General features: G+C 41.3%; 7 protein-coding genes across 12 annotated transcripts; 3 read left to right on the top strand and 4 right to left on the bottom strand.

Moving 5' to 3' along the window:
* Positions 1-144: 144 nt before the first annotated feature.
* LOC108040876 (TAR DNA-binding protein 43) lies at positions 145-3,495 on the bottom strand. Of its 6 annotated transcripts, XM_017118531.2 has the most exons (7): positions 3,133-3,494; positions 2,048-2,311; positions 1,672-1,982; positions 1,413-1,617; positions 726-1,357; positions 526-666; positions 145-466 (listed from the first exon to the last, which is right to left on the bottom strand). In XM_017118531.2, exons 2-7 carry the CDS (start codon positions 2,286-2,288, stop codon positions 395-397), a joined length of 1,602 nt encoding a protein of 533 aa, XP_016974020.1. In that variant the 5' UTR covers positions 2,289-2,311; positions 3,133-3,494; the 3' UTR covers positions 145-394. The 6 variants fall into 6 exon arrangements, with proteins under 6 accessions (XP_016974020.1, XP_044317821.1, XP_044317817.1 ...); XM_044461886.1 differs by having other exon boundaries at positions 526-677; positions 1,199-1,357; positions 1,413-1,982; positions 3,133-3,495; XM_044461882.1 differs by having other exon boundaries at positions 1,413-1,982; positions 3,133-3,495.
* A 493-nt stretch (positions 3,496-3,988) lies between these two features.
* Positions 3,989-6,428, bottom strand: LOC108040867 (ceramide phosphoethanolamine synthase). Its single transcript, XM_017118522.2, has 2 exons — positions 6,177-6,428; positions 3,989-5,439 (listed from the first exon to the last, which is right to left on the bottom strand). Exon 2 carries the CDS (start codon positions 5,377-5,379, stop codon positions 4,243-4,245), a length of 1,137 nt encoding a protein of 378 aa, XP_016974011.1. The 5' UTR covers positions 5,380-5,439; positions 6,177-6,428; the 3' UTR covers positions 3,989-4,242.
* A 68-nt stretch (positions 6,429-6,496) lies between these two features.
* Positions 6,497-7,723, top strand: LOC108040868 (NADH dehydrogenase [ubiquinone] 1 alpha subcomplex assembly factor 3). The gene is made up of 3 exons (XM_017118523.2): positions 6,497-6,842; positions 7,193-7,391; positions 7,444-7,723. The coding sequence occupies exons 1-3, from the start codon at positions 6,592-6,594 to the stop codon at positions 7,582-7,584; spliced, it is 591 nt and encodes a 196-aa protein (XP_016974012.1). The 5' UTR covers positions 6,497-6,591; the 3' UTR covers positions 7,585-7,723.
* Positions 7,651-9,606, bottom strand: LOC108040866 (trifunctional enzyme subunit beta, mitochondrial). The gene is made up of 4 exons (XM_017118521.1): positions 9,476-9,606; positions 9,065-9,224; positions 8,826-9,000; positions 7,651-8,769 (listed from the first exon to the last, which is right to left on the bottom strand). The coding sequence occupies exons 1-4, from the start codon at positions 9,537-9,539 to the stop codon at positions 7,759-7,761; spliced, it is 1,410 nt and encodes a 469-aa protein (XP_016974010.1). The 5' UTR covers positions 9,540-9,606; the 3' UTR covers positions 7,651-7,758.
* Positions 9,607-11,355: 1,749 nt separating this feature from the next.
* Positions 11,356-18,698, top strand: LOC108040869 (transcription factor Ken). The gene is made up of 3 exons (XM_017118524.2): positions 11,356-11,930; positions 16,159-16,328; positions 16,385-18,698. The coding sequence occupies exons 1-3, from the start codon at positions 11,922-11,924 to the stop codon at positions 17,997-17,999; spliced, it is 1,794 nt and encodes a 597-aa protein (XP_016974013.1). The 5' UTR covers positions 11,356-11,921; the 3' UTR covers positions 18,000-18,698.
* A 320-nt stretch (positions 18,699-19,018) lies between these two features.
* On the top strand, positions 19,019-21,885 carry LOC108040890 (23 kDa integral membrane protein). The gene is made up of 6 exons (XM_017118553.2): positions 19,019-19,176; positions 19,245-19,838; positions 20,490-20,678; positions 20,744-20,929; positions 21,192-21,392; positions 21,457-21,885. The coding sequence occupies exons 2-6, from the start codon at positions 19,773-19,775 to the stop codon at positions 21,673-21,675; spliced, it is 861 nt and encodes a 286-aa protein (XP_016974042.1). The 5' UTR covers positions 19,019-19,176; positions 19,245-19,772; the 3' UTR covers positions 21,676-21,885.
* LOC108040889 lies at positions 21,838-23,681 on the bottom strand. The gene is made up of 3 exons (XM_017118552.1): positions 23,388-23,681; positions 22,987-23,326; positions 21,838-22,593 (listed from the first exon to the last, which is right to left on the bottom strand). Exons 1-3 carry the CDS (start codon positions 23,588-23,590, stop codon positions 21,919-21,921), a joined length of 1,218 nt encoding a protein of 405 aa, XP_016974041.1. The 5' UTR covers positions 23,591-23,681; the 3' UTR covers positions 21,838-21,918.
* Between the last annotated feature and the right edge of the window lie 352 nt (positions 23,682-24,033).

Raw genomic sequence — 24,033 nt, forward strand, 5'->3', positions numbered from 1 at the left:
TGAAATTATAGAAATTTAGGAAACCTATAATTATTTATTAATTACCCATATTGATATGTGCCCAAATTACATTTTTTCAAACATGCTAAAACAATTTAACATGCTTAATTTAAGACAAAATTCCAAAGAAATTAAAAAAATAAATACAGTGCTTTAAATTGAGCTTTGGCGCAGAATTTATTTTGCAAAGGGTTCTATAAATGGTGTTATTCTCCATCGAGTGTCATTTTTACTTACAATTATGAAAATATCTAGCACATATTAAATACAATTCTTAATTTCTTTAAATGTAGAATACATATATTTAAGTAAGCTACAGAGGTTTTGGTTAAATCAACGTTATTATTAACCACATTAGTTGGTACCGGTACCGAGTCGTGCTATTGGTACCGCCTTAAAGAAAGTTTGACTTTTCCACGGAGTTTTGAGAGCCGCTGCTCTGGTTCGACCAACCGGTGTTTCCATTCTGCAATGCATTTTAAAATATGAGTAATACATCTTTTAAGCGGTGAATAATATAACTACCTGTGGGTCATTACAGCCGGAGTTGTCCGCCTTGTTCATTCCGTTGGCGCCCGGGTTATTTGGGTTATTTGATCCCTTCCGTCCGCCAAAGTTGTTGGCGTGACCACTGTTCTGAGCCATCCACGATAAAAAATTTCCGCCCTGCGAAGTAACTGAAAGAGTTTTTTGTTTGAAACAATGATAGAGATGTGGAGGCTTGCCTGCTGGTCCTGGTTTTGATTCTGCAGCTGGTTGCCGACCAGGCTCCACTGGTTCAAGGCGGCAGCGACCAGGGCGGGATTGATCGGCAAGGAGTTCAGATTAAGCATCGACTGGTTGCTCATGTTCTGGCCCTGGTTTGAGGAGCTCGATCCCTGCGAATTGATGCCCAACGCCTGCAGGTTTGGCATGTCCAGGTGGCCCCGATTCATCCAGCCGTTGCTGCCGCCCACGTTGCCGTTGTGAGGCTGGTTCATTCCGTGAAAGTTGGCCTGCCTACTGTTATACTGCGTGCCGCCATCCTGGCGATTTGCGTTCCCACCACTAGAGTGATTACTGCTATTGTTATGATAGCCCCCGCCCGAGTTTCCGCCGTAATTATTGCCGCCCATGCCATAACCGGCGGTGCCAATGTTGCTGTGATTATTGGCGATGATTGAGCTCTCACCGCCGTGAGCGCTGTGTTGGTTATTACCTCTGTGGTGTCCGTTGCGGCCGGGATTCATATGGTTGCCCTGCGGGTGGTACGAATGCATGCCGAAGCTGTTGGCCGAGTTATAATTGTAGCTCTGAACCTGCTGGTTTCTATTCTGCTCGGCTTTTGGGGCGGCATTCGACACATGCACCGAAACGCCTAGAAAAATTATATTGGTTACTTTAGTTTCCCATTGTACGCTTTACTAACTCACCCTTGATTATATGATCCTCCCCGCACAGTGATTGTGCAACGTCAGGATCTAGAAAAGTTACAAAACTAAAGGCTCTAAAGGGACGGGGAATGAACACGTCCGTAACCTCGCCGAACTTGGAGAAATACTCCCGCAAGTCGTCTGAGTTTATGTCCTCTGTGCAGCGGCCAACAAAGACCTTGCAAGGCACCTGATGTCCCATGCCCTGGAAATGAAAAGGATTAGTTGGTTCGGAGTTAAGGGGAAAAAAGAGGTTCACCTTAGAGTTGGGCACCTTAACCTCGCACCAACGTCCGTCGATGAGGTGGCGATTGGAAAGAACGCGCATCTGGGCGTCGTATGAGCCAAACCGAACGAATCCGAAGCCTTTGGACTGCCCTGACTTGGTGTCCTTCTTGATCTGAGCCATCAGCACTTCGCCGTACGTCTCAAAGTACTCCCGCAAACTCTCCTCAGTTGTCTTCCAGGGCAGGCCCAGTACAATAAGATCTGTGCATCGCAGGCGGGTCTCGATGCGTTTGGTTTTGGCCGTTGAGTTTTCCAAGTTATCGTCGCTCTTGCGCTTGTTTTCTGTGGGGGATTAATGTTGATCAAGTTAAGAATATTCAAATTGTATGGCAAATACAAAGCCTCACCCTTAGGGAACACACAAAAGTATAAGTATTCTCCCCAGCCTGAGTCAACGCTGGGCGGGAACAGCCTGCCCTCGTTAGAGCGAACTCCTCGAACAGCTTTAGTGTCCAGATTGCGATACTTCAGACCACACGATCCAGGAAACTGCGCCTGCAAGGTGGAGAGCAGCAGAGTGCCATCCTCTTCGGCCGGCAGCTCGATGGGCTCGTCACCCTCCTCCTCCGAAACTTGAACGAAATCCATTACCACGGACAATCCTTCGAGAGCTGCTAAAAATGATAAAGGGTTAAGGAACTCGTTCGCCGCTCGGGGCTCACACTTCGCTCTAGAAATGATCCAACATATCATTCAATCAACTGAAGCATCCCACATATTCTGCCCTGCATTCATGAAATGCACTCACTCAGTTCATCCGTTCTTTCCAGATGCATTTCATAATAGATCCAAAACAAAAAGGATTTTTGGGAACAACTTTTTACACACAATATTCTTATGACCCAGTCAACACAAGAGGTTTACATTAAAATAAAAAAATCAAATATTCTTTAAAGAATGTTCTGATGTCCACTAAATTCTACTAATATTGTAATTAACACAAAAAATATACTTTGCAATCAAAGTCTAACTAATATTAATTAATTATTGAGATAATATAAAATTAAAAATAAGAAGTTTTAACTAAGATATTTTTTAGCGCAACACAAAAAAAATGTAAATCTTAACAGACTGCACATGTGTTAATGAAAATTGTTTGTACACTTGAAAAGGTAAACCACCGCTAAAGTTGTTATAAAAAGATTAAATATTATATTACTATCAGGTAAACTCTATTAATATCAATAACTCTTAAGATTTGTTGGGGAATAAGATTGGTTATGAATGAATGAAAACAGCAAAAAAAAAAACTTATTGGCAGGAATAGCTGTTCGTAATCATAATACATATATCGAATCCTGATCTGTGTGTATGCAAGTGTACTAAACCCATACACGCTGCACACACACACAAACACACAGTAGGTAGGCACCGTGGGAAAACGAAAACCCAGTTCGGAGGTCCCAAAAGGTGGTTACACAACAATTCTTACACTATTGAGAGGGGTTATCTGATTCGATTTCTGGCAGCGCTCCCACACGATTCTTGATATTATTAGTTATATTTCAAGTAAATGCAGATTTAAGCTCGCACTCTCTCACACGAATTCGATTCACACTCAGGCAGAATTCAGGTATTCACTTTACGTTCCACGCTCGTTTTTCGACACAACACACGCTATTTATGCACATCCACTTTCAATCCGTGCGTAATAAGAAACAGGTAATATTTACAATTGATATTTCAACATTATTTCTTTAGAAAAGTGAACCATATTTCCTGGCTTTTCAATCTTTTCAGTTCAGTTACGATTTTTTCCTGTATGTATCGTTTGACGTTTTCACAAGTGTGACCAACGCAGAGGCAGTTAAATATACCGACCGGCTTTGAGAAAATATTAGAAAAATGTCATAATAGAATTGGACGCATTCAGCAGAACAACATGATCACATGATTTCAAGCGATAGTTGTCGTTTGCGGGAAAACAAATAAGACCATTATAATAACTATAAAAATAAATTCGTGCATAAAGATATATTTACTTACATTAATTTTTCAAATAAAAAGATTATTGTGCAAGGTGATAAATTTTCTCTGAAAATATTTTTAGTAATTGTATAATGTTTTATCTAATTTTATCGTGTAAGTATTTTGAAATTTATATTTTTAGTAATGCTTTATTATTCTGCTTACTGTTTCGGGCGATCACTACAATAAAATAATTTATCGAAAACGATCATCAGCAGTGCTGCCAAGCACGACATACCAGCTCAATTGGCTGCACTGCGTTAAGAATTTATTATTTTATTTAGCCAATCTCCAAAAGTAAATTATAAGCCCACCACAAATTTATGTTTATGAAAACAAGATTTTATTAATCAATAACATTTATTATTTACAGCTGAAGGATTTTCTGTTGCTCTTGCGGACCGCGATTGAATGACAAAATGCATTAGTTTGTTTCGAAATATTAGTGATTGGCGGTGCCGACTTTAACGTGAGCAGTCTAACAATTATGATACATTATTATACACATTAAAAAAAGGCATCGTTGATTTGCACTACACAAATATTATTGTATTTTCTCGTAATATTAATAAAATCACAGTGAAATATTACTGCACGCCGTGGAGTTGAAAATGTAGTTCTGGGCCTCCAGAATGTGCATTTCAGTTAAACAGATAGCAACTAACAGGATAATGTAACCGCTATAGCGGATCGCGCGCAAAAAGTCCCACAGTTTGTCGCAAAAGATGCTCAGCAGGACGCAGTGGAGCAGGGCATGGACATTAACGATGCGCCACATCCAGGCCACGCAGAAAAACCAGTTGGACTTAAAGACGTAGTCCTGGCAATGTGACTGACTGCCACTCACATCCTCTCGCTCCAGCATGTTCTGGTATACGGCTATGTAGCGATTCCACGCCGTAGAACTCAACAGCAGTTGGCCCGTAAAGCTGATCACGTTCTTGGCCACCTTCCTCGTCGTGGCCTTCATCTTCGGTATCATCGTCGTGGGCTCCGGTACCTTAGAGTCGCTCATGGGTATGATGGAGTAGCCCCTCCTTGGTGGGTTGTTCTTCAGGTAAAAGAATATGCCCAGCAGCAGGGCAATGCACCCCAATCCGTCGCACAGCCCATCCACGTAGTAGCCAGATGTGCCGATCTCCGAGCGCTCTCCGCGTATGTGCTTCCTTACGCGCGCTACATGCCCATCCAGGTCGTCCAGGAAGGTGCGGATCTGGAAGAGCAGCACACCCAATCGCCGGTAACCGAGGCTATCTGAGGCCACCAGTTTCCCCGCCAGACAGGCCACTCCCACGTGGAAAAACGATATCATGTTGGGCGTGATGAAGGCAGAGCGCGAAAAGCCGATCACGTTGTCGAACATGGTGGCCAGCGGGGCGAACAGATAGTGGTTGGTGTGGTCCAGTAGGATTGCCTTCACGGTGACATGGCAGAGCGGGTTTATATCACAGGATATCCAGGTGTGGTCCTCGTAGGACGGCTGCCTGTCGGCGGCGGTGGGGAGTTTCGTACTGCTGCCGCCGGATCCGGACTCCGAGGTGGACTGTCCTCCGGCGGAAATGGGCAGGGAGACATTCGTGTGGTAGTTTCGCTCGATGGCATAGTTGTGGATGCGCAGGTAGAGCTCCACGTCCATGAAAACGTAAAATATGATCAGCAGAAACAGCAGGGTGAGCAAAATCTTGCTGATCTGCGAACTGGGCCCGATCATGGTGACACTTTGAGGTAGTGTTTAACTCTAAATTCTTATCGAGGTGATTTCAGGGAGCGACTGAAAAAAGGGAATGAGGAAAAACAATTCAGTATGGTAATTAAATTACTATATCTATACTATCTATAGATTAATTAGCAAGATATATAATTGGAAACAAGCAATTTATTGTCCCATAGAGGGAAGAAACAATATTTTTGAAACTATTTTATGAAGTAAGTTCTAAAAAATAGGTAGTCTTGGAATAAATATTTTTATAATACTCCTAAAAACCCCAATAGTCGCAGGAGAATTCTCTAATTTTCATTTAGAATTGCATTTTTAAATTAGCCCATCATGGTGACTCTTTAAGGTAGTGTTCAAAACTAAATTCTTTAAGGGAGCAATTACAAATGACGAAATAGGGAAAACATATCAATATGGTAGGGTCTGTTGAATGACTAAAGCCCCCCACTTGTGGGCATACATACACAGCAAGAAATCACCCCACCCGCATACTATCTACAACCGTGCTATCTGCAGGTATTTGCGGAAGCTTTTAGCAAGGCACTAAGAATTAAACTTGCTATTAGTAACCTTTTAACTGCCAATGACGATTAACGGGGCTTCTAATTTGGTTGCAAGTGTATGCGTGCACGCATCAATCAATCATACATACATACACCTGCCTTGCATGTGTGTGTGTGTATGGGGCCGAAATATAGGTGGACATATGGTATTATCACCCATTTATAAGCACCAAATAGCCGATCGAGCCTATATATCTGGGGCAATTGCAGTTTATCGGCTATACTTACCGCCTTGCTGAATCATTTCACACGAATATACACTGTATCAAAACATTCTAGTGTTTATCACTCTCATTTGTGGAATTTCATGCAACTGGTTGTAGTTTCCACCTTCAGACACTGTGGTACTTATACGTAATCAACAATAGCACATAAATATATAGTTATTATTAAAACACACAGATAAATGTAAAAGTTTATGTTAATTGTTCGTAAATTTCGTAAATTAATAGCTGACCAGTGTGACCAATGCGTCTCGAACTATCGTTAGCACAGGTATGTGTGGCTAAATATCGATAACTGTTCAGGATACCCAAATTCCACAAGACCGGTCACGCTGATCTGATAAACTTTTCAATTTCAGTCTATTTTGTTAGTTTTAAATTGTTGTAATAGCTATTAATTACTTTTATAAGACAAGACCATGATTGCGAGGACCCTAAGGGCCGTGGGTCGGCAAAGCCGCAGCGTCTTGTTGCCCAGAAGCACTATGTGTCGTCCGTTTCACGCGAATCCGGTAAACTTCAGCAAAGCCTACGACCACGACGGGAAAACAAAAGTCACTATTTTCAACACCGAAACGGATCTGGGACTCATGGTCACCGGATACAGCCAGTATGGATTCAGGCTGAACAACGACATGGTCCTTATTGGTCCTATTTCCGTTTTCCCCAGGTTTGTGGCGGAGGTTGCAATAGGTGGCATAATTATGTAAACAAATGCATGTGGTTTATGCTCCGGCATTTTAAGATCTTCAGTTTTAACATTCCTGCACTTTCGAATTATTCTAATCTAGCTCTATTCGCAAATTACACACAAAATTATAATTTTCGATACAAATTTCTTTGTAACACATTGAAAACGAATAGGACTGATCAATAGGACTAATTCAAATTATAACTGTATTCTTGAAAATTGCCCCCGTTAATAAAAAAGTTTCCAAACTCGTATTTGGGAACGATTTACTTTTTGAAATTTTTCAATCCTTAAAACTTGTTTCTCACTTAAAACCTCATCCTTTTCAGATCGGTTCTGTCCTGGAACGTAAACAGCTTTGAGGACATCAACGAGGAAAGTCTCAGCCTCTTTCCCACTTTAGAACCAAAAATTGACGTCCTAATTATTGGGATTGGCGACCAAGCTCCGCCACCAGCGCTTTCCAAAAGGATCATAGAATTTATGAAGAAGTACAAGATAAATGTTGAGGTCCTTCGCACAGAGCAGGTAAATACTACTGCTCTCTTAAAAGATCCGTATTAAAAGCCACTTTTTCAAGGCCTGTGCCACATTTAACTTCCTGAATGCCGAAAACCGAATGGTGGCATGCGCTCTGATTCCTCCATTGCACCTCACCTACAATGAGAACGACGTCCTGCAGGCGAAGCTGCGGAGGAAGGAGCTCTATGAGACCGAATAGGATTACTAAGCTACATCCAATGCTTGTTTGACAGGCTGGTGCTTTGTTAGAAATTAAACTGTTTTGTAAAATTCAGATTTCTTTATTCATATAGACATAGTTGTAAAGTTTATAAAAGCTAGGCAATTTCACAGTCACACTGCACTCCTTTTCCTTGTCGATTTCATTGCGATTTCAGTCGGCTGTGGCGCCCGGATAGCGCTCGATAAGCATGGCCACGCCCTGCCCGCCGGCTGCACAGGCGGCGACCACTCCCAGTTTTCCATCCTCGCGAACCAGACGGTTGGCCGTGTGCATGCAGAGGCGGACACCGGTGGCGGCGAACGGGTGACCAATGGACAAGGAACCTCCCCAGTTGTTCCACTTGGAAAGATCGGGACTGCCGACCTTCTCGTTCAGTCCCAAGTACGTCTTGCAGAACCATTCAGAGTCTAGGGCCTTCAGATTGGCCACGATTTGGCCGGCAAAGGCCTCGTGAATCTCCCAAGAGTCAATGTCTTTCAGGGTCAGTCCAGACTTCTTGAGCAGCTTGGGAATTCCATAGGCCGGTCCCAGCAGCAACTGGTCGACGGGATCCTGCGAAACGTACAAGAAATCCCGCAGATAAGCCTTGGGCTTCAGGCCCAGCTGCTTGGCCTTCTCCTCGGTCATGATCAGGCAGGCGGAGGCGCCATCAGTAAGAAAAGAGGCGTTGGCCGCCGTTACTGTGCCGTAGGGCTTTACAAAGGCGGGCCTCAACTTGGCCAGGCTCTCGGGGCTGGACACGCGGATGCCGTTGTCCTTGTCCACTATCTGATCCACTCCAGACACCTTAAAGGGCACCAGATCGGTAAAGTAGCCCTTCTCCTGGGCTTCCTTGGCCAGCGTGTGGGAACGCAGAGCGTATTCATCTTGTTCGCTGCGAGAAACGTTGAAAGCGGAGGCAAGGCGGTCTGCCGAGTGGCCCATGGTCTCGCCGGAAGAGAACTCAGCCACGGCGGGCAGCTCGGGAGCCAAAAAGTCTGGTCTAAAGGTGGACAGCAGAGCCAATCGCTGACCCAGAGTCTTTGCCTTGTTTGCCTTTAACAGCAAAGAGCGCATCTTGCGGGAGTGGCGGATGGGCACATCGGACATGAACTCCACGCCGCCGGCCACTATGACATCGTAGGTATTGGTGGCAATCAGACCCATGCCCGTTGTGATGGCCTGCAAATATTTGGCTATAGAATCATATATTCGGGAACACTTTCGGATGTTATTACCGCATTGGAACTGATGCAGGCCATGGTGACAGTGTGGGCGGGTGTCTTGTTGCTGAAACCAGCTGCCAGAGCAGCTTCCCTGGCAATATTGGAGGTCTTTACCTCCTGTATTACGCTGCCATACACAATGTAGTCAATGAGCTCCTTGTCCAAGCTATTTTTCTGAAGCAGCGACCTGTTGATTGGAATAAGCTTATAAAACTCTTACAATTTAAATGGACTACGAAGTAAAAACTTACAAGAGCGAGTGCCTAGCAAGTTCGTGAGGCATCAGCTTGGAATAAGAGGTTCCGGAGGTCAGGAAGGGTGTACGAACTCCATCTACCAAAACTATATTCTGGCTGTTTTTCTGCTTGGGCTGTGGATTTGCCACAGCGGCCGACAAAGTGCGACATTGAACTGTAATAAAAGCGTAAAAACATAAGGATTATTCCAAACCGCTTTCTAATTTTATTTTATTTTTAATCATGATGTACTGTCCCATTATCTTTCACCCATTAGACGTCACTGCGAATTTCAAGTTTGGACTTTGGCCTTTTCATATTCAATCGGCGGCTGCCACAAAACGTTATGAAGTACCAGAGGCAAAGTCCAACTAGTGGCGCCTTAATTTTCATCAGGATGACTTTATTACAAAGTTGGGAACTCACCTTTTCTGGAGACGTTCAACAGGTTAAAGGCATTGCCCTTGCGGCAGACATTTTGTAGGCTCATTTTGCGAAAGTTTTTCGGATTACTTCTCTCGTTTCTCGATGTTGCGACTGCAGCTGTTTGGTTGATAGAGATGGATGCCGGATCGCGTTTTTTATCGATGTTCAATGGGTAAGACTATCGAAAGTTTAGTAACAAATAAGCTTACGAAGTTTGAATACCCTTTTATGGAGGAATTATTGTTTATTTGGGATTCTCGCAGTGTCGTTTCTAACACTTATGCTTATAATTATATTCAAAAACCTATAGTTCCCTTTTTATAATTAAATGTCTTACCTTAACGATTATTTAGTATCATTCATAAAACATTATAATGTTATTATTCATAAAAAACATTATATCAATCTTATGATAAAAGTACATTTCATTTATATTATTGAAAAGTACCCACACTAAAATAGCTCTTCGCACATATTAATTTTGAATGGAATAGGGTTTGTTTTGTAATTTTTTTTTTTTTTAATATTATAATCAATAAACAAAAACTTTAACACATTTAGAACCTGAAAATGCCTTACTATATCAGAAAAAATGTTAACTTACGCCTATTAAAATATACATATGCAAAAGAATCTAGAAAGACCAATAAAGGGATAGATTTCTCCAATGACCTTGACCCTCAATGCAATTATCCTATTAAATGTGTTGTTTACGATGTCCAACTGTCCGCCCATTCGTCACCTACGAATTGTACAAATACCCTTTCCCATAAAAGAAAACCATTAGCCGTGTCCTTGAAAATGTAACAGAGAATGATCTGTATGCAAATGGGCGAAAAAAGGATTACGTTTATATACGGATTTTTCTGTTTATTATATATGAATGTAGGCAGCGCAGTCAATAAATGTAATATTAAGACAAAAACCGAAAAAAAGAACTTCCATTTTATGGTCTTTATTATTTTTTTATCTAATGATTTGCATACAAATTAGTTTCAGTGAGTGTCTTCATAATGGAAGAAATTAGGTTCAAGGACGAATGCAATTGTTCTCTAAAATGGGATAGTAAAGGGTAGATGCAAATGTAGGCGGCGTGTGCATTTCAAATGAGCGATCGTTAAGGGCTCACAAAGGAAGAGAAATAATGAGCGGGTCGCAACTTATTGGGGATCAAGGTGAAATCTTCCGGAATGCCAAAGCCATGTGGCCCTGTTTCTTTTAGAACATAGTATAAATTTTAATTTAACGATTTTTCTAAAATATTTAACTAAAATTCTTTTTATTTTTTATTAGCTTCTAAAGATATGAATATAAAGTTTTTTAATAAGCACAAAATTAGGAAATATTTTCTGTACTTTATTGTAATGGTTATAAAAAAATAAAAAACAAATTTTAAGATAGTACAAAATATAGTAGCGTGTTATTATTACTTTTAAATGAAAGTTTGGATTTTGGCAGGATATTTTCGAGCTTTTGCATATACAATGTATATAATGAATGTCTTTAATTGTGTGGGGAGATATATGAAAGATAAGGTTTTTAATTTGCAAGCAAATTATATATTGGAATTAATTTAAAACTTTTAGATTTACAAAAAACACGTGTTGAATGACTTTAATTTTTTGGTAAAAGCTCGAACTTAATTATATAATTAGGTCCTAATAATAAATCATAATTAAAGACATGCACAAGATAATCTTTTCTAAATAGTTAACTTTTAATAGATAGTTTTTGGTGAAAGCTTACTTTTTGGCGAGAAAAGTCCGTGGCGGCAGAACTGATGGCTCTCTCTCTCTCTTTCTCTACGCTCGCAGTTCGGGCGGCAGAGGCGAGCAGCGACGCGATCTCTCGGGAAGCGAAAAGACCGCACAGTCAAAAAAAACTGTCCGAGTGAACGGACGTGCGCGCGCGCAAACTGAAAGTGGAAGCAAATCGAAAATCGAAAGAGAGGCAAGACAAGAGATCGGATCTCCCACTCACACTCGCAGTCGCGCTCGCGCCAGAAAAAGTTTTACCAATCAAGTTTTTTATTTCGCAATAAAACAAAAAGAAAAAAACAAAACTTCAACCTAGTTAAAGTTAATGTTGCTGTTGTAGTTGTGCTGATGTAGTGAACTTTTGTGAGTGTGTCCGTGTGCATTGGTATTGTATTGTGTGGATTTCGGTGTCTCAGTGTTGGTGGATATTTCTTGCGTTGCGTCGCAGAAGAAGAAGCAGCAGGAAAAGCCAAAGAGAAATTTATAAATCCACTCCTGTGAAAATTGGCATAAAACAAACACATAAACAAAAGGATTTACCCAAACAAAACATGATCAATGAAATCGAAAGTTGTCTGTGAGCAGTATGCACATTGCCGATCGCTGGGAATAAGCCATCAGAACAGAAAGTGAGAAAGTGAATGACTAAATTCGTCCTGGGAGTAACTAACTGCTGAACAACCAACTTAATGAAAGAGGTAAGTAAGCTTTTCCCTTTCCATTTCCGAGGTTTCTCAGTCCAACGAGATTTAGCATTGCAACATCGCATAGACACGAAAACATGCAGATAAAAAGTTGGGGTTTTGGGTCTTTTTGTTGTACGTGTATGGGGCTCTTTGTGCACCTAAGCACACAAAGCAGCCAAGGTCAGAAACTAACTTAATAGTGGTAGAGAAAACAGAAAACAGAAAACTGAAAACATTCCAAGCTCGGTTTGGATCGTATCGTATCGTATCCAAAACTTGCGGCGAAGCTTCGGTTCGTGGCGATCCAATCTTCGTCGTCATGAACATCATTAGCAGTACAACTTAAACAACAACAACTGGAGACAAGAAAGGCTTAGTGACCTTCATCGCGTGCTTTTGTCTGCGTAATACTCTCTGTGTGTGAGTATGCATGTCATGAAATTTGAAGACACACATTAGCGTACGCATACACGCACGTAACCGACTAACTTAACTGCTTTCCAATAAGAGTGAAGGTGAAAAAAGCACACCGCAACATACAAACACACAGGCATACATACACAGTTACAGGGCGATCGCGCAGATGTTACAAAATGTGCTGTTAGCAGGGCCATTGGCGTAGGTTTTCCAGTAAGAGGGGTTTTTCTTACAAGGGGTTTAAGTAGAAGTAAAAGAAGTGTATCATATATTTAGTAATTTATCAAGTAGTTATCTGAAGTGAGGGGTAGGAAAACCACCTCTAACCCACATATCCAACTCCCCTGTCCTTCAACGTTGCACTAACATGTGTGCCTATGTATGTTACATGCTATGAGAAAGCTTTGATTTCCCTGAGTTGGGCATATTCTAAAACGCAAATCTAAGATAGAAAAACATTATAAACACCAACCGAACCTATTTGCTATCTTTCTCCGTATCGCCCAGCTTATGGAGTTATGTAATTCAAATTTGGGTCACTTTTACGAGTGTAGCATTTACAACAAGTACGACGGCGGCTCTTTGCGACTCTTTGCCATTTTCCCTCGCTTCTTTGGCAAGAGAGCTTTCGTGAAAGGGGAAAGAGCGGGCGAGAAAGAGAGAGGTAGAGAGTGTGAGAGAGCGACAGAGAGGGAGGAAAACAAGTTTGTCGTTGCCCGCTCCCTTTTTAACTTTTTACCTTTTACGAGCTTATAATACTTTCAAAACCCCCGTAGCTTTCTCTTTTGAGGCCTTCGATCGGTTTGGATCCGTCCAGTTTCAGTTCCACTTCCAGTTCCCTTTCCCGTTCTCTTCTACTTGGAAATAGACACATGTGCTTTATATTCGTAAACACTCACGCAATCTGCACACATGCAAGCCAAACTAATATATGCAAAGGGAAAGAGTAATTGTAAAACAACATTTACATTTACATTACATGGGAACGGTGACGACGACAAAAATCGGAAAGTGTGGAAACATACAAGCGATTGCGTTCTCTGTCTGTATGTCAGTATGTCTGATTTGTTTAGCTTTATACCCCGATCTTTTCTTTAGACATACAGACATACAGTAACACAAGCATAGAGGGAAAAGCTTTTTGTGAAAGGTGATTTTATGCGCGCATTGTGAGTTAGCGCGTTTTGTTTTGTCTCACTTCTCTCGATCGTCTTCGTCTGCTTTGTCCCTTTCATTCTCATTTCCAGTTTGCAAGTGTGTGTGTGTTTCGCGAAGAGAGGAGAAATGTTGAGAAATATATCCCTTCATGGACTTGGACTCAATTTAAGGAAATATTGCCATGAACTTTCACCTTTTGATTGTCTTAAATGTCGTAATGATCTTTAGTCATGCTTCGTTCACAACCGATTGCGAAATCCCCATGAAAAACTTGTAGAAAGTGAATGGCCCTGATTCGTGGAAGCATAAATTAACCATACATCCATATAACACATATATAATTGATCTTTCGATTCCGTTTTGGAATTTATCTAGCGTTAGAATGAGCACACCAGTTTCCCTCTCACGCCCCCTCTTCCTCACTCCAGCGCAAAAAAAAACGATCCATGTTCAGCTTTCGCTTCCCATTCCCATGAAAAATACAACATTCCCATTTCCATTCTCTTGCTCTCCGCCAAGCCAGTCATTCAAGTTTTATTGAAAGTGAACGTTTCGTTTCGTCTCCAAGCAAAAAGGAGTGGTGGAGCAAAAGGGGGCAGATGGGGGACGCAGCAGAGCGTAACAAAAAGCAAGACTATCTTTCTGAAGTTTTTTTTCGTTTGAGATCTGCTGCTGCTGAACTTTAGCTTCGCTTTTTGGTTTATTATTTTTTGTGGGGCCATGCAGACACTCACGCACACAGGCGTATCGAAAAAGAGCTTACAAGCCATGCTCTTGCACAATACAATAATGGTGGCCCCCCAATAAACCCACACTTGCAAAAGCCACACTGCACTACATGCACACATACCCGCAAACAGACCTTACATCGATACAATCGGATACACAAAAAGAATTAAGTAACTCAATGGTGGTAAACGTTTGTTTCGATTTCTTTACATTTTATTCTTAAGCATTTCTTTCTGTCAAGTCTTTGTATTATTACAGTATGGCTATCAAATAAAACTTATTTATCTGAAGTAATTTATTTACTTCAAAACTCAAACACATGCTGCTAAATTTGAAATATTTTCGGTGTGGGAAAATTATTTAAAAGAAATCAAGGGATAAACTATGAACTATATAAATTATGGAAATATAATTTTATGCCCATCAATATGATCATTTTTCCAGTCTCTACAAAGCTTCGCCATACATGTATTCAAGATACTATTTACTTTTAAACTTCCATATAAGATGCTATTAAAAACTGGAGCCTGAGTTCAAAAACAATATGATATTTTTAAATTTATAATTTTTTGAGTTACTTTTTGCACTCCTAATGAAATATGATAGGGATGAATATTTTTAGTTTTAAACGTACTAACCCTTAAAAGAAAATTTAAATGTTAGAAAACCCTTTTTTGACTTATAAAATTTGTAAATCTGGAATCAGTCATGAAATTAAGTTTAAAACTATTAAAACTATTGTCATGATATCTTATAATTTTTTTGCTGTGTACAGACACACTAATGCAGATCTTACACCGATACAATTGCACAGGCCAGCGAATTTCAGTGTAACAATTTCATCGCATAAAAGTAACAACAATAACAACAAAATACATCACAGCGGGAAAGCTTTTTTGGAGGCAACACCAGCAACAACAAAAACATAGCGGAGCTCCATGAAGTGAAGCTTTCATCTTTTCCAACAAGGCACACAAACTCTCACACACACATGACGATTGTGGGTTGCAGTGTTACAAAAACACCAAGTACAGAAAAACCTAAAAACCTGATTAGTAAACATTTACTATTGCTTTATGGGAAGTTTGTTAATGCCAGCACACATACACACTCGCATGCTGAAATTCCAGTAATGAATGTGTCACATTTAAACCGTTATGGAAAGCACTTTCGAATCTTTCCATGATCCTTTTTCTAACATAAAGCGTTGTTCAACTGTGTGCATGGTATGGCACAATCGGTGGAAAGCCAGAGAGAAAGAGAGAGGAAGGGGAGCAGAAGAGTAAAAGAGAGGGCGACAATTTCGGTGAAAGGCGGATTGTGTAATACCAAAGCAAAGTAACAGACTCAGATGCAGATACTTCCCATTCCAAAACTTTCTATTTCACTGGCTTTACTTTTACCACATGCTCCACATGCATTCGTAAATAGCCATATACTTAAGTAATAGAGTTTAACTTCTATAACCTGAACTTCCGTATGTTGGATTTTAAACGCTCATAACTTTGAACATCCATTATTTGTTAGTTTTATAGAAACTTTTTTCCCTGATTACAAAAGAAGGTTTAAACTCGAAACTGAAATGTGAAGAATATTTCTATTTTTCTAAGGTAGTTTTTGGAATTTTGTTTAAATAAGAGGCTATCTTAAACTTTCCCTTTTAATAATACCATTTTCTTTGAAATTTAAAATATATTTGAAATAGTTCTAGTTATTTGAGTGTAATAACATTCTGCCCAATATAGAGAGTGATTTCAAAGATCATAATAAATTCCTACAGCTTTATACAAATTATCTTCATATTTTTTGTTATATATATTGTTAATATTTATACTGTTGTTTATGTGGGACTCTCGGCAACTTGACACCAATGATCTGGGCCAAAGAAATAGCAGAAATTTAAAGTTCCCCGACATATTTGCTTTTCCACTTGCAGTTTCAAAGAATGTTGATGTTGCAATACAGCAAGCATGGCGAGTGCATACTCAAAGAAATCGGAGCAGCCTTTAGAGGAGAGCACCCGGCGGACCTGACCATCGTCTGCGAGAACAAAGTGAAGCTGCACGCCCACAAGCTGGTCCTGGCGGCCGCCAGTCCGCTGATAAGGTAATCCCTTCAAATCGAAGCCTTTGAGTCCAGTTAAAACTTTCTGTATTCCGTAGGAACCTGCTTGAGGATACCCACTTGAGCGACTGCTCTACAACCGTATACTTTCCCGACGTAAATGCCACCTACTTCAAGTTCCTGCTTGACTTCCTGTACTCCGGACAGACGTGCATCACCTCGCGGGACGTGAACTACCTGCACGACCTGCTGTTGCTGCTGCAGATTAAGTCGGACAGCTGGAAGACCACCGATTCCGCCTATCTGAGTAACAAGTGCGGCAGCCATCGGGACCATCGAACGGACCGGCGCAAGCAGCAGTACACCAGCCCGCAAAATCTGGAGCCGGATCAGACGCTTAAGTACGAGGTGGACAGCGTGGATGAGTCGCGCAATGCGGCCGATTTCTCATCCGCGTTCAACTCCGGCGATAATTGCGAGAGTGCGCCCGAATGCGAGCGGAGTGCCGGCGGCCACAACAAGGAGGAGGACGAGGACGACTGCACCCACAAGGACAACAAAAGCGACAAAGACACGGACGAAATAGTAAATCTCTCGAATGCCCCGCCTAGCGGAACCAGCGGCAGCAACAGCAACATCAGCAGTAGCAGCAACAACCACCAGCAGCAACACCACCACCACCACAACAACAACAATAATAATAATAACAACAACAGTAGTTCAGCTATAAATCCCGTCAACCTTTCACTCGACCTTCGGACAAAGAGCGAGAACTCGGCGAGCAGAGCTCTGGGATCCGGATCAGACCACAGCGGCATCGACCTAGCGGTGGCGGCGAGTGAAAGCACGAAACGCAAGGGTCTGTTCTTTGATTCGCACAAGGATGTGATGAAGCCGCTGTCCGATGGTTCAGATATGAACAGCTCGCCGGAGAACTATGTGGTCACGCCACACAGGAAGCGGCGACCCGGATTTCATAACACGCAGTGCGACAACCAGCCGTTCACCTCGTACCCACACAGTCTGCTAGAGGAACTGCGTCTGGCCAAGTCGACGACGTCGCCCATCTCAGGCTTTGGATCGGAGAAGAATATGCTGGCGCACCTGGAGGACGGAGCACTCAATGGGGACACCCTGACGCCGGACAGAAAGCATCTGCTTGAAGCGCAGCGAAATCGAGCCCAGAGTCCCGAGATGCCGATGCACCTAGGGCCCCAGTTCGTGTACCAATGGCAGTCCAACCAGAATGCAGCCATGTCCGCAATGCCCAATCTGCAGTCGCGACTTTCTAGTCTGTCGCACATTAGCCTGAATCTAGACCATCCAGAGGGGCGCAGTGGGTCTGCCTCGGGATCCGGATCGAATATGGCCGGCAGCAACACGCACGCCTCCTCGGTACGGGAGTATCGATGCGAGTACTGCGGCAAGCAGTTCGGCATGTCCTGGAACCTCAAGACCCATCTGCGCGTCCACACCGGCGAGAAGCCGTTCGCCTGCCGTCTCTGTGTGGCAATGTTTAAGCAGAAGGCCCACCTGTTGAAGCACCTGTGCTCCGTCCACCGGAACGTAATCACCACCACCAATGGGGCGGACACGGAGAACCGATACAGCTGCTGCTTCTGCTCCATGTGCTTCGAGTCGGTCCAGGAGCTCGTCCGCCACCTGTCCGGCCACCACAACAACCTGCTGCTGACGAAGAATCTGCGCGAATAGTATCTGGCGGGCTTCGACAACCGAGTATCCCATCTGTCCGATAGATCCGCCGGACGGACAACTGCAAAGAGACCTGAATTTTAAATATATGAAATACAATCGTACGGTAACAGTAGCAGATTTAATTGCCTATTGTATAAATATGTAAAATTTTCATTTAAATCGTAAGTTTACCAACGCAACACATTCTGCTCGATCATATTTCACCCAACGCCAACGGTCTGGAGCTCCACATTCGAATCCGCATGATCCTCGACTATCGATCCTTTCCAATGCGCACGCCGGAGGCCACTCACGTTGTTTTCTCATTTAAGTTTTATTCGACATCCAATCCCAAACCCCCTGCAAATGCACCCACTACCACTCCCACTACGACCCCCAATTCTTTTATAAGCGGCTGGTCCATTCACAGTGGAGCACTTATTTTGTAAGCATATTTTTATACGCGAGGTATTTTTAATTTCTATTGTATTTCCAACCCGTCTTACATGAACTTTATTACCTAAACCTAAACCTAGAAATTTTTATAGTTTTGATACACTCTTTCATGTTAAGATTTTACATATTCCCTCCTAAAATCGCCAATAAAAGTGTGTAAAGTGTACAGTATAATTTCGCAAGCTCATAATAAAATCAGAAAAGCATTTCCGTTTTGTTTATACTCTTTCAATTTTAGAAATATATTTTATGTTAAACCGATGCTGTGTTTTGTGTAAAATTTAATACGGGAATAGGATATTTTTATGAATGGTAAGTTTTTTTTTGGTTAATTTATAGTTTTCAAATAAAGCTATTAATTAATAATTATAAGAGAATTTCTTGATTCGAAGGGTTCATGGATGAATATGAGTACATATAGTTCGACTCATTCAAAGTTTAATTTAGTATTGGCGACTTTGAAAACCGTTAGTAGTATTTTTTTTTTTGCTGTGGTATTTTATTAAATAAATGAGTTGGCAGTCCCAGTTGCATAATTAACAATTATCAAAGATATACATATGTAAACATTAAAGTATGTATCATAATTGTTTGCCTCTTTTCATCTTAAGTTAAAGCTTAATCAAGAAAATATGCCAATTTAAAATATGTATTCATATATGCTATAAATGCAAACTGAATTTTGGCAACACTATTCAATATGGACTTTAAAAGTTGATATTAAAAACTAAAACAAAAGGTAACCTTTCTTAAAATGATCTTTTTCAACTAATTAAGATTTAAATACTATTTTTGGTGATATTTTAGTGAGTTACCTTTCCAAACACTGCCTAAGAACTCCGACTTACGGGCTTTTCAAACCACTTCTTTAAAAAGTAACGAAGTTTGGCGCCCAAGTGGCGCTGTCATCGAAACATGACTGCAACCGAGGCGACGGTTATAGATAATATTCGCACTGCTGGTTGCTGAAGTATAACAAAACAAGGAGCCAACTGGTCAGACCGTTGAATGCGTATTTTCGACTGCGGACGATTTCGAGTCGCTCGGAGTTAACGTTAACTGTTATTTTTAGTTAAAAATTGCATCCGATAAGTCGGAATTCGCGAGTTAAGTCGCGACATGTGGTGCATGGGGACGAGCATCCAAAAGCGAGCGATTTAGTGAAGAAAATTGAGAAATCGGGCGAAGCTAAGAACTCCCAGATTGTAAATCAACATAACACGCATACAACTGCAACATATATGCACACAATCACAAAAGATTCAGTTTACTAACGGTAGTTTAACTGTGATTGGGAAAGGGATAGCCAGCAAGGATAAAGGATAACGTGAAAGGATGGCTCTGCCAAAGAAAATTAAATGTTTTAAATATTTGGTTTACAGTTATGTGGTTCTCCTAGCGGTAAGTTGCATTGGTATTTGGTCCAAACGATGGCATAATTGTCTGTCAAATTATCAAATTACATAAGGTAAATGTAAAATCCCACGCTTGTGTGTGTGTGGTGGTCTTAAAGTAACTTCCATTTTTCATACAAAGTCAATAAAATATCAACATTTTAACAAAGAAATATTAATTACCTTTCCTTCCCTTTGATTTTCCCTTTAAATACTTTAATTTATTCATTTACAAAACTATGTCAAATCCATACGTCAAGTGATGTACTTTTACCCATGTAGACAACATTATTGATACATATTCCCAAGTGCATTTTTACACCAGGACATCCCTACATCCTTTTACGTACATAAATCATACATCGCTGACAGGATAAAGTCTCACGTTTTTAGTCCCGACTTGGAGTGACCTTGAGCTACTTAAAGCTGCGCCTAAGTATGTATATGTATGCCCACTCACACACACATGCGTGCACATAAGGCTCCTTGGCATGTGACGTCAAAAGGGAGTAGACCCCATATATAATATATATGGTACATCCCGAATACACACAGTGCAGTTAAAGCCCCGTGTCCAAGGACACTGTGGATGTGGGGCCTTGAGATGAAAAAAGCCCTGTGATAACAGCAGCCTCCCGAAATTTAATTTACTTTTCAGCTAAGCGGAGCTGCGCAGATATTTTTGGGCACATCCCTGCTCTGGGGACACTCGGTCTACTATGGAATTGTGCAGAACAAGCTGTGGGCCCCAGCCGCAATCCTTCTTTGCCTGGGACCCGTCACCTTCATCCTCTGCTGGATGGGCTGCCAGGCCACCAATCAACGGAAACGCTGCCTCCTTGGAATGGTAATCGAAATCATAGAGATTATTTTTGGGTGATTATTAACGTATTCCTCTGGAATAACACCCAGTTTGCTGCCCTTTTGGTTGCCTGCATCTGTGTTCAGTTCATCATCTGCGGCTGGTCGCTGGCCATGCGGGAGAATCTGCCCACCTCCGTAGAGATCTTCATCGACGACTCCTTTGTTGAGTTCTTGGACAAGTTTTCACGCACCAAAGTGGACAACCTACATTTGTGGAATCGGATGCAATCGCAGGTGAGCACATATTGCTTACATATCAAGGCTCCGTATGAATGCTTAAAATAAAATATTTTGAAAAGTAACCATTAAATAGATAATACATTTTCATTTGCATTTAAGACCTCTTTTATTTGGTAAAAATTACGTTGAGACCATACCCTGACAGGTTTTGCATACTCATACAAGTCGAGATAGATAACATTTAAAATAAACTTTAAAATCTGAATAAAGCTTAAATTTTTGTATTGATGGCTTAATAAAAAACACTTCCCCTTAGTTACAATGCTGTGGTGTGGACGGACCTCTTGATTACCGCCGACTTTCGCTGCCCTGGTCCTGCTGCTCGCGTCCGGAGCACGCCTACGAGTCAGCTTGTGATACCCACTACAAACGCGGATGCCTGGCCGTTGTCTCGGAGCAGATCAGGAACCGCTTGCTGATCACCGCCTTTGGAGCTGCCATCATAGCCATTTTCCAGGTAAGAACACCAAAAAGTTCTTGATCAATTCCATGGATACTAATGAAAAACTAAACTCTCGCAGAGCCTGGGAATCTTCTGTGCTGTCCACCTGACCATTCTGTTCGGCAAGAACGACAACACCCATCCCATGAACATGAATAGGAAAAAGAAGCAGCAGCAGTTCTTACCCTTAACCATACAGGACAAGCGGCACGACATGCCCTCGCCCATCAATCTATCCCCTTCAGCACCCGGGCAGCGGGTTTTAAAAACTGCTCTGCCCTCAGCCATGCACAAATGACAGACGATTAGCTTTTAAGATTGCAAATTTATGGAAACTCCAAAGAAAAAGTATAAAAAAAATGTTGTAAACTGAGATGGAATGAATATAACTGTGACCCTCAATGTTACGTTATGGTAATTTTAAACAATTTAACGTTCGAGAAAAGAAACAACATTTGAATTTGGATTAACTCTCCAGTAGTTTAATTAAAGCTTAAAAACAATTGGATCTAACTTGTTTGTGGCCATTGGGGGTCAAGGGTTAATTGTGCGTAATGTTTGGTGGCACATAGAAAGTGTCAGCAGCCTTGGGCTTCTTCTTCTTGCCGAACCAGCGCTTTGGATAGTATACCTTCTTCTTGTAGATCTGAATGTCGATGTCGTCCCTGTTCTCGAAGAACCACAGATTCTGGCGCTTGTCCTCCAGTTCACTGAGCGTTTTCTGAATGCTAGCCTTACGCTCCTCCAGACTTTGGGCTTCCAGTTGGTACTGAATGGCGCTCTCGAACTTCTTGGCCCATTCTTGATAGGACTCCGCGTAATCGGCCAACAACTTTGGCTCAAACTTCTGGGCACTGCCTTCAATACTCTTCCCCAGTAATTCTTGAATGGCATTGGATTTGGTACTCTTCTCAGAGGCTTCTTGTAAGGAGCTCAGCAATTCTTCCTCTCCCTCCAACTTTAGGCTTTCAGCTATAGTTTGGGCGGTGGTTAAAGTTTCCTTGTAAAGAACAGCTTTGTTTTTGGCCAGAAAACTGGAGGCCTCGGCTACTTGTCCGCTTAGTACATAGCCAAGTAGGCCAATGTTCTGCTTAAGCTCTTTCAAGGACCCTTCTCCGGAACCCAATCGAATCATGGCGCGACCCAGTTTCTTTTCCTCGGTGTTTTCGCTGGCATCTTCGGTATAATTGCGAATGAACTTGACACGAACCTTTTCCTTTAAAATAAAAAGTGGTATTAGTTAACTGAAAGTATTTACATATTTGCATTTGCAGTTAAACAGGTACTATAATAAATAATGAAATAAGGGATAAAAAAAATTGATAAAATAATTGATTTTTAGCAAAAAACAATTTATGCTGCACATAATCGAGCTCGATTTACATGTGATCTTTTGGATCCACAAAAAACCGGACTTCTGCTCATTACTAATCTATTAAACTTTAGTTATTTTTATAAAGCAGTTGGATATTATGGAGTTTAAATTAGCAAAAAAGTTTTAAATACAAAGATAGGTTTGATATACACAAAACTAAACTAATTTCAGTCAAACCCTATTTCAGACCCATAAAACTTATGTTTAGATAAGTTTGACGGCAGTTAATCTCACCACTTCAGCGTTTTTGGCAGGAGGTTCGATTTTAGAGGACTCAAAGGGCTTGAAGTCCTTGGCAAAGGACCAAAACGCCTGTAGAGCCAGTGATTCGACCAATTCGTTGTTGCATAAGCTTCTGTCCACGAGAATAGTGGCCAGCTGAGCTGATTCCACCGCGTGGCCATTGTGAAGAAGGAAGTCCAGTAGGAAGCAGCCGGAAAAGTGGTCTAAGAACAGGCCGTACTGGGTGGGATTACGTAGGATCGATATCGCCTCCTGGGGATTCGTGGAGTCCAGTAATTGCTTGACCAAAACACTGGGAAGTAAAGGCACCAAGCTGGCCTCCTTTTGTTTTCTGCATGAATTCAGGAATTCCTCATTAGTTGGGTTAAAACTTGTAAGATATTTATACACACCTGAGCTTTAGCAGACGATCCACCAGATCCATGGGACGATTATCCGGATTGACAAACAGATCCAAATCTATATTCGTTACAGCATGACTAGTATTGGCGGCGAATTTCGCGGGTCCCTCGTTCGCCAACTTGTTAAACTCAGCCGAGAAGTAGGACACCAATCTTCTGGGTGTAAATGCGCAGGAAATCCTCGACCGCAACATGGTTAGATATTGGTTTTAATTCATAAAGTTTTATAACCGGGCCGATTAACAAATAACATGCAGCTGGCGAGGTGTACAACAAAATCCCTAACGCGTGCCCAAACTAATACCGCACATGCCAGTATTTTTATTTTTATATACATTAGGGGTATAATAATGAATGTAGTTCGATTATTGGGGAAACGGTGGGAGTGGAATTGTTTAAGCGAAATAAATAAATATTATAAATATTTTTCTTTAGGCGCTAACTCAAAACATTAAACGAACCGCAAATAGTAAAATAGTTATTTAATTTAATTTTAACAAAAATTTCTTTATGTTTGTTAGTGTTTGCTCTTTAAATAATACTTATTTTGGTTTCTATTTCTACATTTAATAATGTACATGTTTCGAAGATTTCACAATTATTATTATACATTAGCTTTACCTTCATTACCCATATA

The sequence above is a fragment of the Drosophila rhopaloa genome, unplaced genomic scaffold (genome assembly GCF_018152115.1).
Source record: "Drosophila rhopaloa isolate 14029-0021.01 unplaced genomic scaffold, ASM1815211v1 contig_115, whole genome shotgun sequence".
Taxonomy (NCBI): Eukaryota; Metazoa; Arthropoda; class Insecta; order Diptera; family Drosophilidae; genus Drosophila; species Drosophila rhopaloa.

Bases quoted from the DNA above. Each gene is read 5' to 3' on its own strand.
- LOC108040869 (XM_017118524.2), top strand. The intron at 16,329-16,384 runs GTAATCCCTTCA...TGTATTCCGTAG, and splicing joins GCCGCCAGTCCGCTGATAAG to GAACCTGCTTGAGGATACCC.
- LOC108040876 (XM_044461882.1), bottom strand. From the start codon at position 2,288: ATGGATTTCGTTCAAGTTTCGGAGGAGGAGGGTGACGAGCCCATCGAG. The intron at 1,983-2,047 runs GTGAGGCTTTGT...AATCCCCCACAG, and splicing joins CTTTTGTGTGTTCCCTAAGG to AAAACAAGCGCAAGAGCGAC. The intron at 667-725 runs GCAAGCCTCCAC...GTTACTTCGCAG, and splicing joins ATCAAAACCAGGACCAGCAG to GGCGGAAATTTTTTATCGTG.
- LOC108040868 (XM_017118523.2), top strand. From the start codon at position 6,592: ATGATTGCGAGGACCCTAAGGGCCGTGGGTCGGCAAAGCCGCAGCGTC. The intron at 6,843-7,192 runs GTTTGTGGCGGA...CATCCTTTTCAG, and splicing joins CCTATTTCCGTTTTCCCCAG to ATCGGTTCTGTCCTGGAACG. The intron at 7,392-7,443 runs GTAAATACTACT...CACTTTTTCAAG, and splicing joins AGGTCCTTCGCACAGAGCAG to GCCTGTGCCACATTTAACTT.
- LOC108040867 (XM_017118522.2), bottom strand. From the start codon at position 5,379: ATGATCGGGCCCAGTTCGCAGATCAGCAAGATTTTGCTCACCCTGCTG.
- LOC108040890 (XM_017118553.2), top strand. From the start codon at position 19,773: ATGGCTCTGCCAAAGAAAATTAAATGTTTTAAATATTTGGTTTACAGT. The intron at 19,839-20,489 runs GTAAGTTGCATT...TTTACTTTTCAG, and splicing joins GTTATGTGGTTCTCCTAGCG to CTAAGCGGAGCTGCGCAGAT. The intron at 20,930-21,191 runs GTGAGCACATAT...ACTTCCCCTTAG, and splicing joins GGAATCGGATGCAATCGCAG to TTACAATGCTGTGGTGTGGA.
- LOC108040889 (XM_017118552.1), bottom strand. From the start codon at position 23,590: ATGTTGCGGTCGAGGATTTCCTGCGCATTTACACCCAGAAGATTGGTG. The intron at 23,327-23,387 runs GTGTGTATAAAT...GAATTCATGCAG, and splicing joins GATCGTCTGCTAAAGCTCAG to AAAACAAAAGGAGGCCAGCT. The intron at 22,594-22,986 runs GTGAGATTAACT...TTTATTTTAAAG, and splicing joins CTGCCAAAAACGCTGAAGTG to GAAAAGGTTCGTGTCAAGTT.
- LOC108040866 (XM_017118521.1), bottom strand. From the start codon at position 9,539: ATGAGCCTACAAAATGTCTGCCGCAAGGGCAATGCCTTTAACCTGTTG. The intron at 9,225-9,475 runs GTGAGTTCCCAA...CTTTTATTACAG, and splicing joins GTTGAACGTCTCCAGAAAAG to TTCAATGTCGCACTTTGTCG. The intron at 9,001-9,064 runs GTAAGTTTTTAC...TCCAATCAACAG, and splicing joins CTTGCTAGGCACTCGCTCTT to GTCGCTGCTTCAGAAAAATA.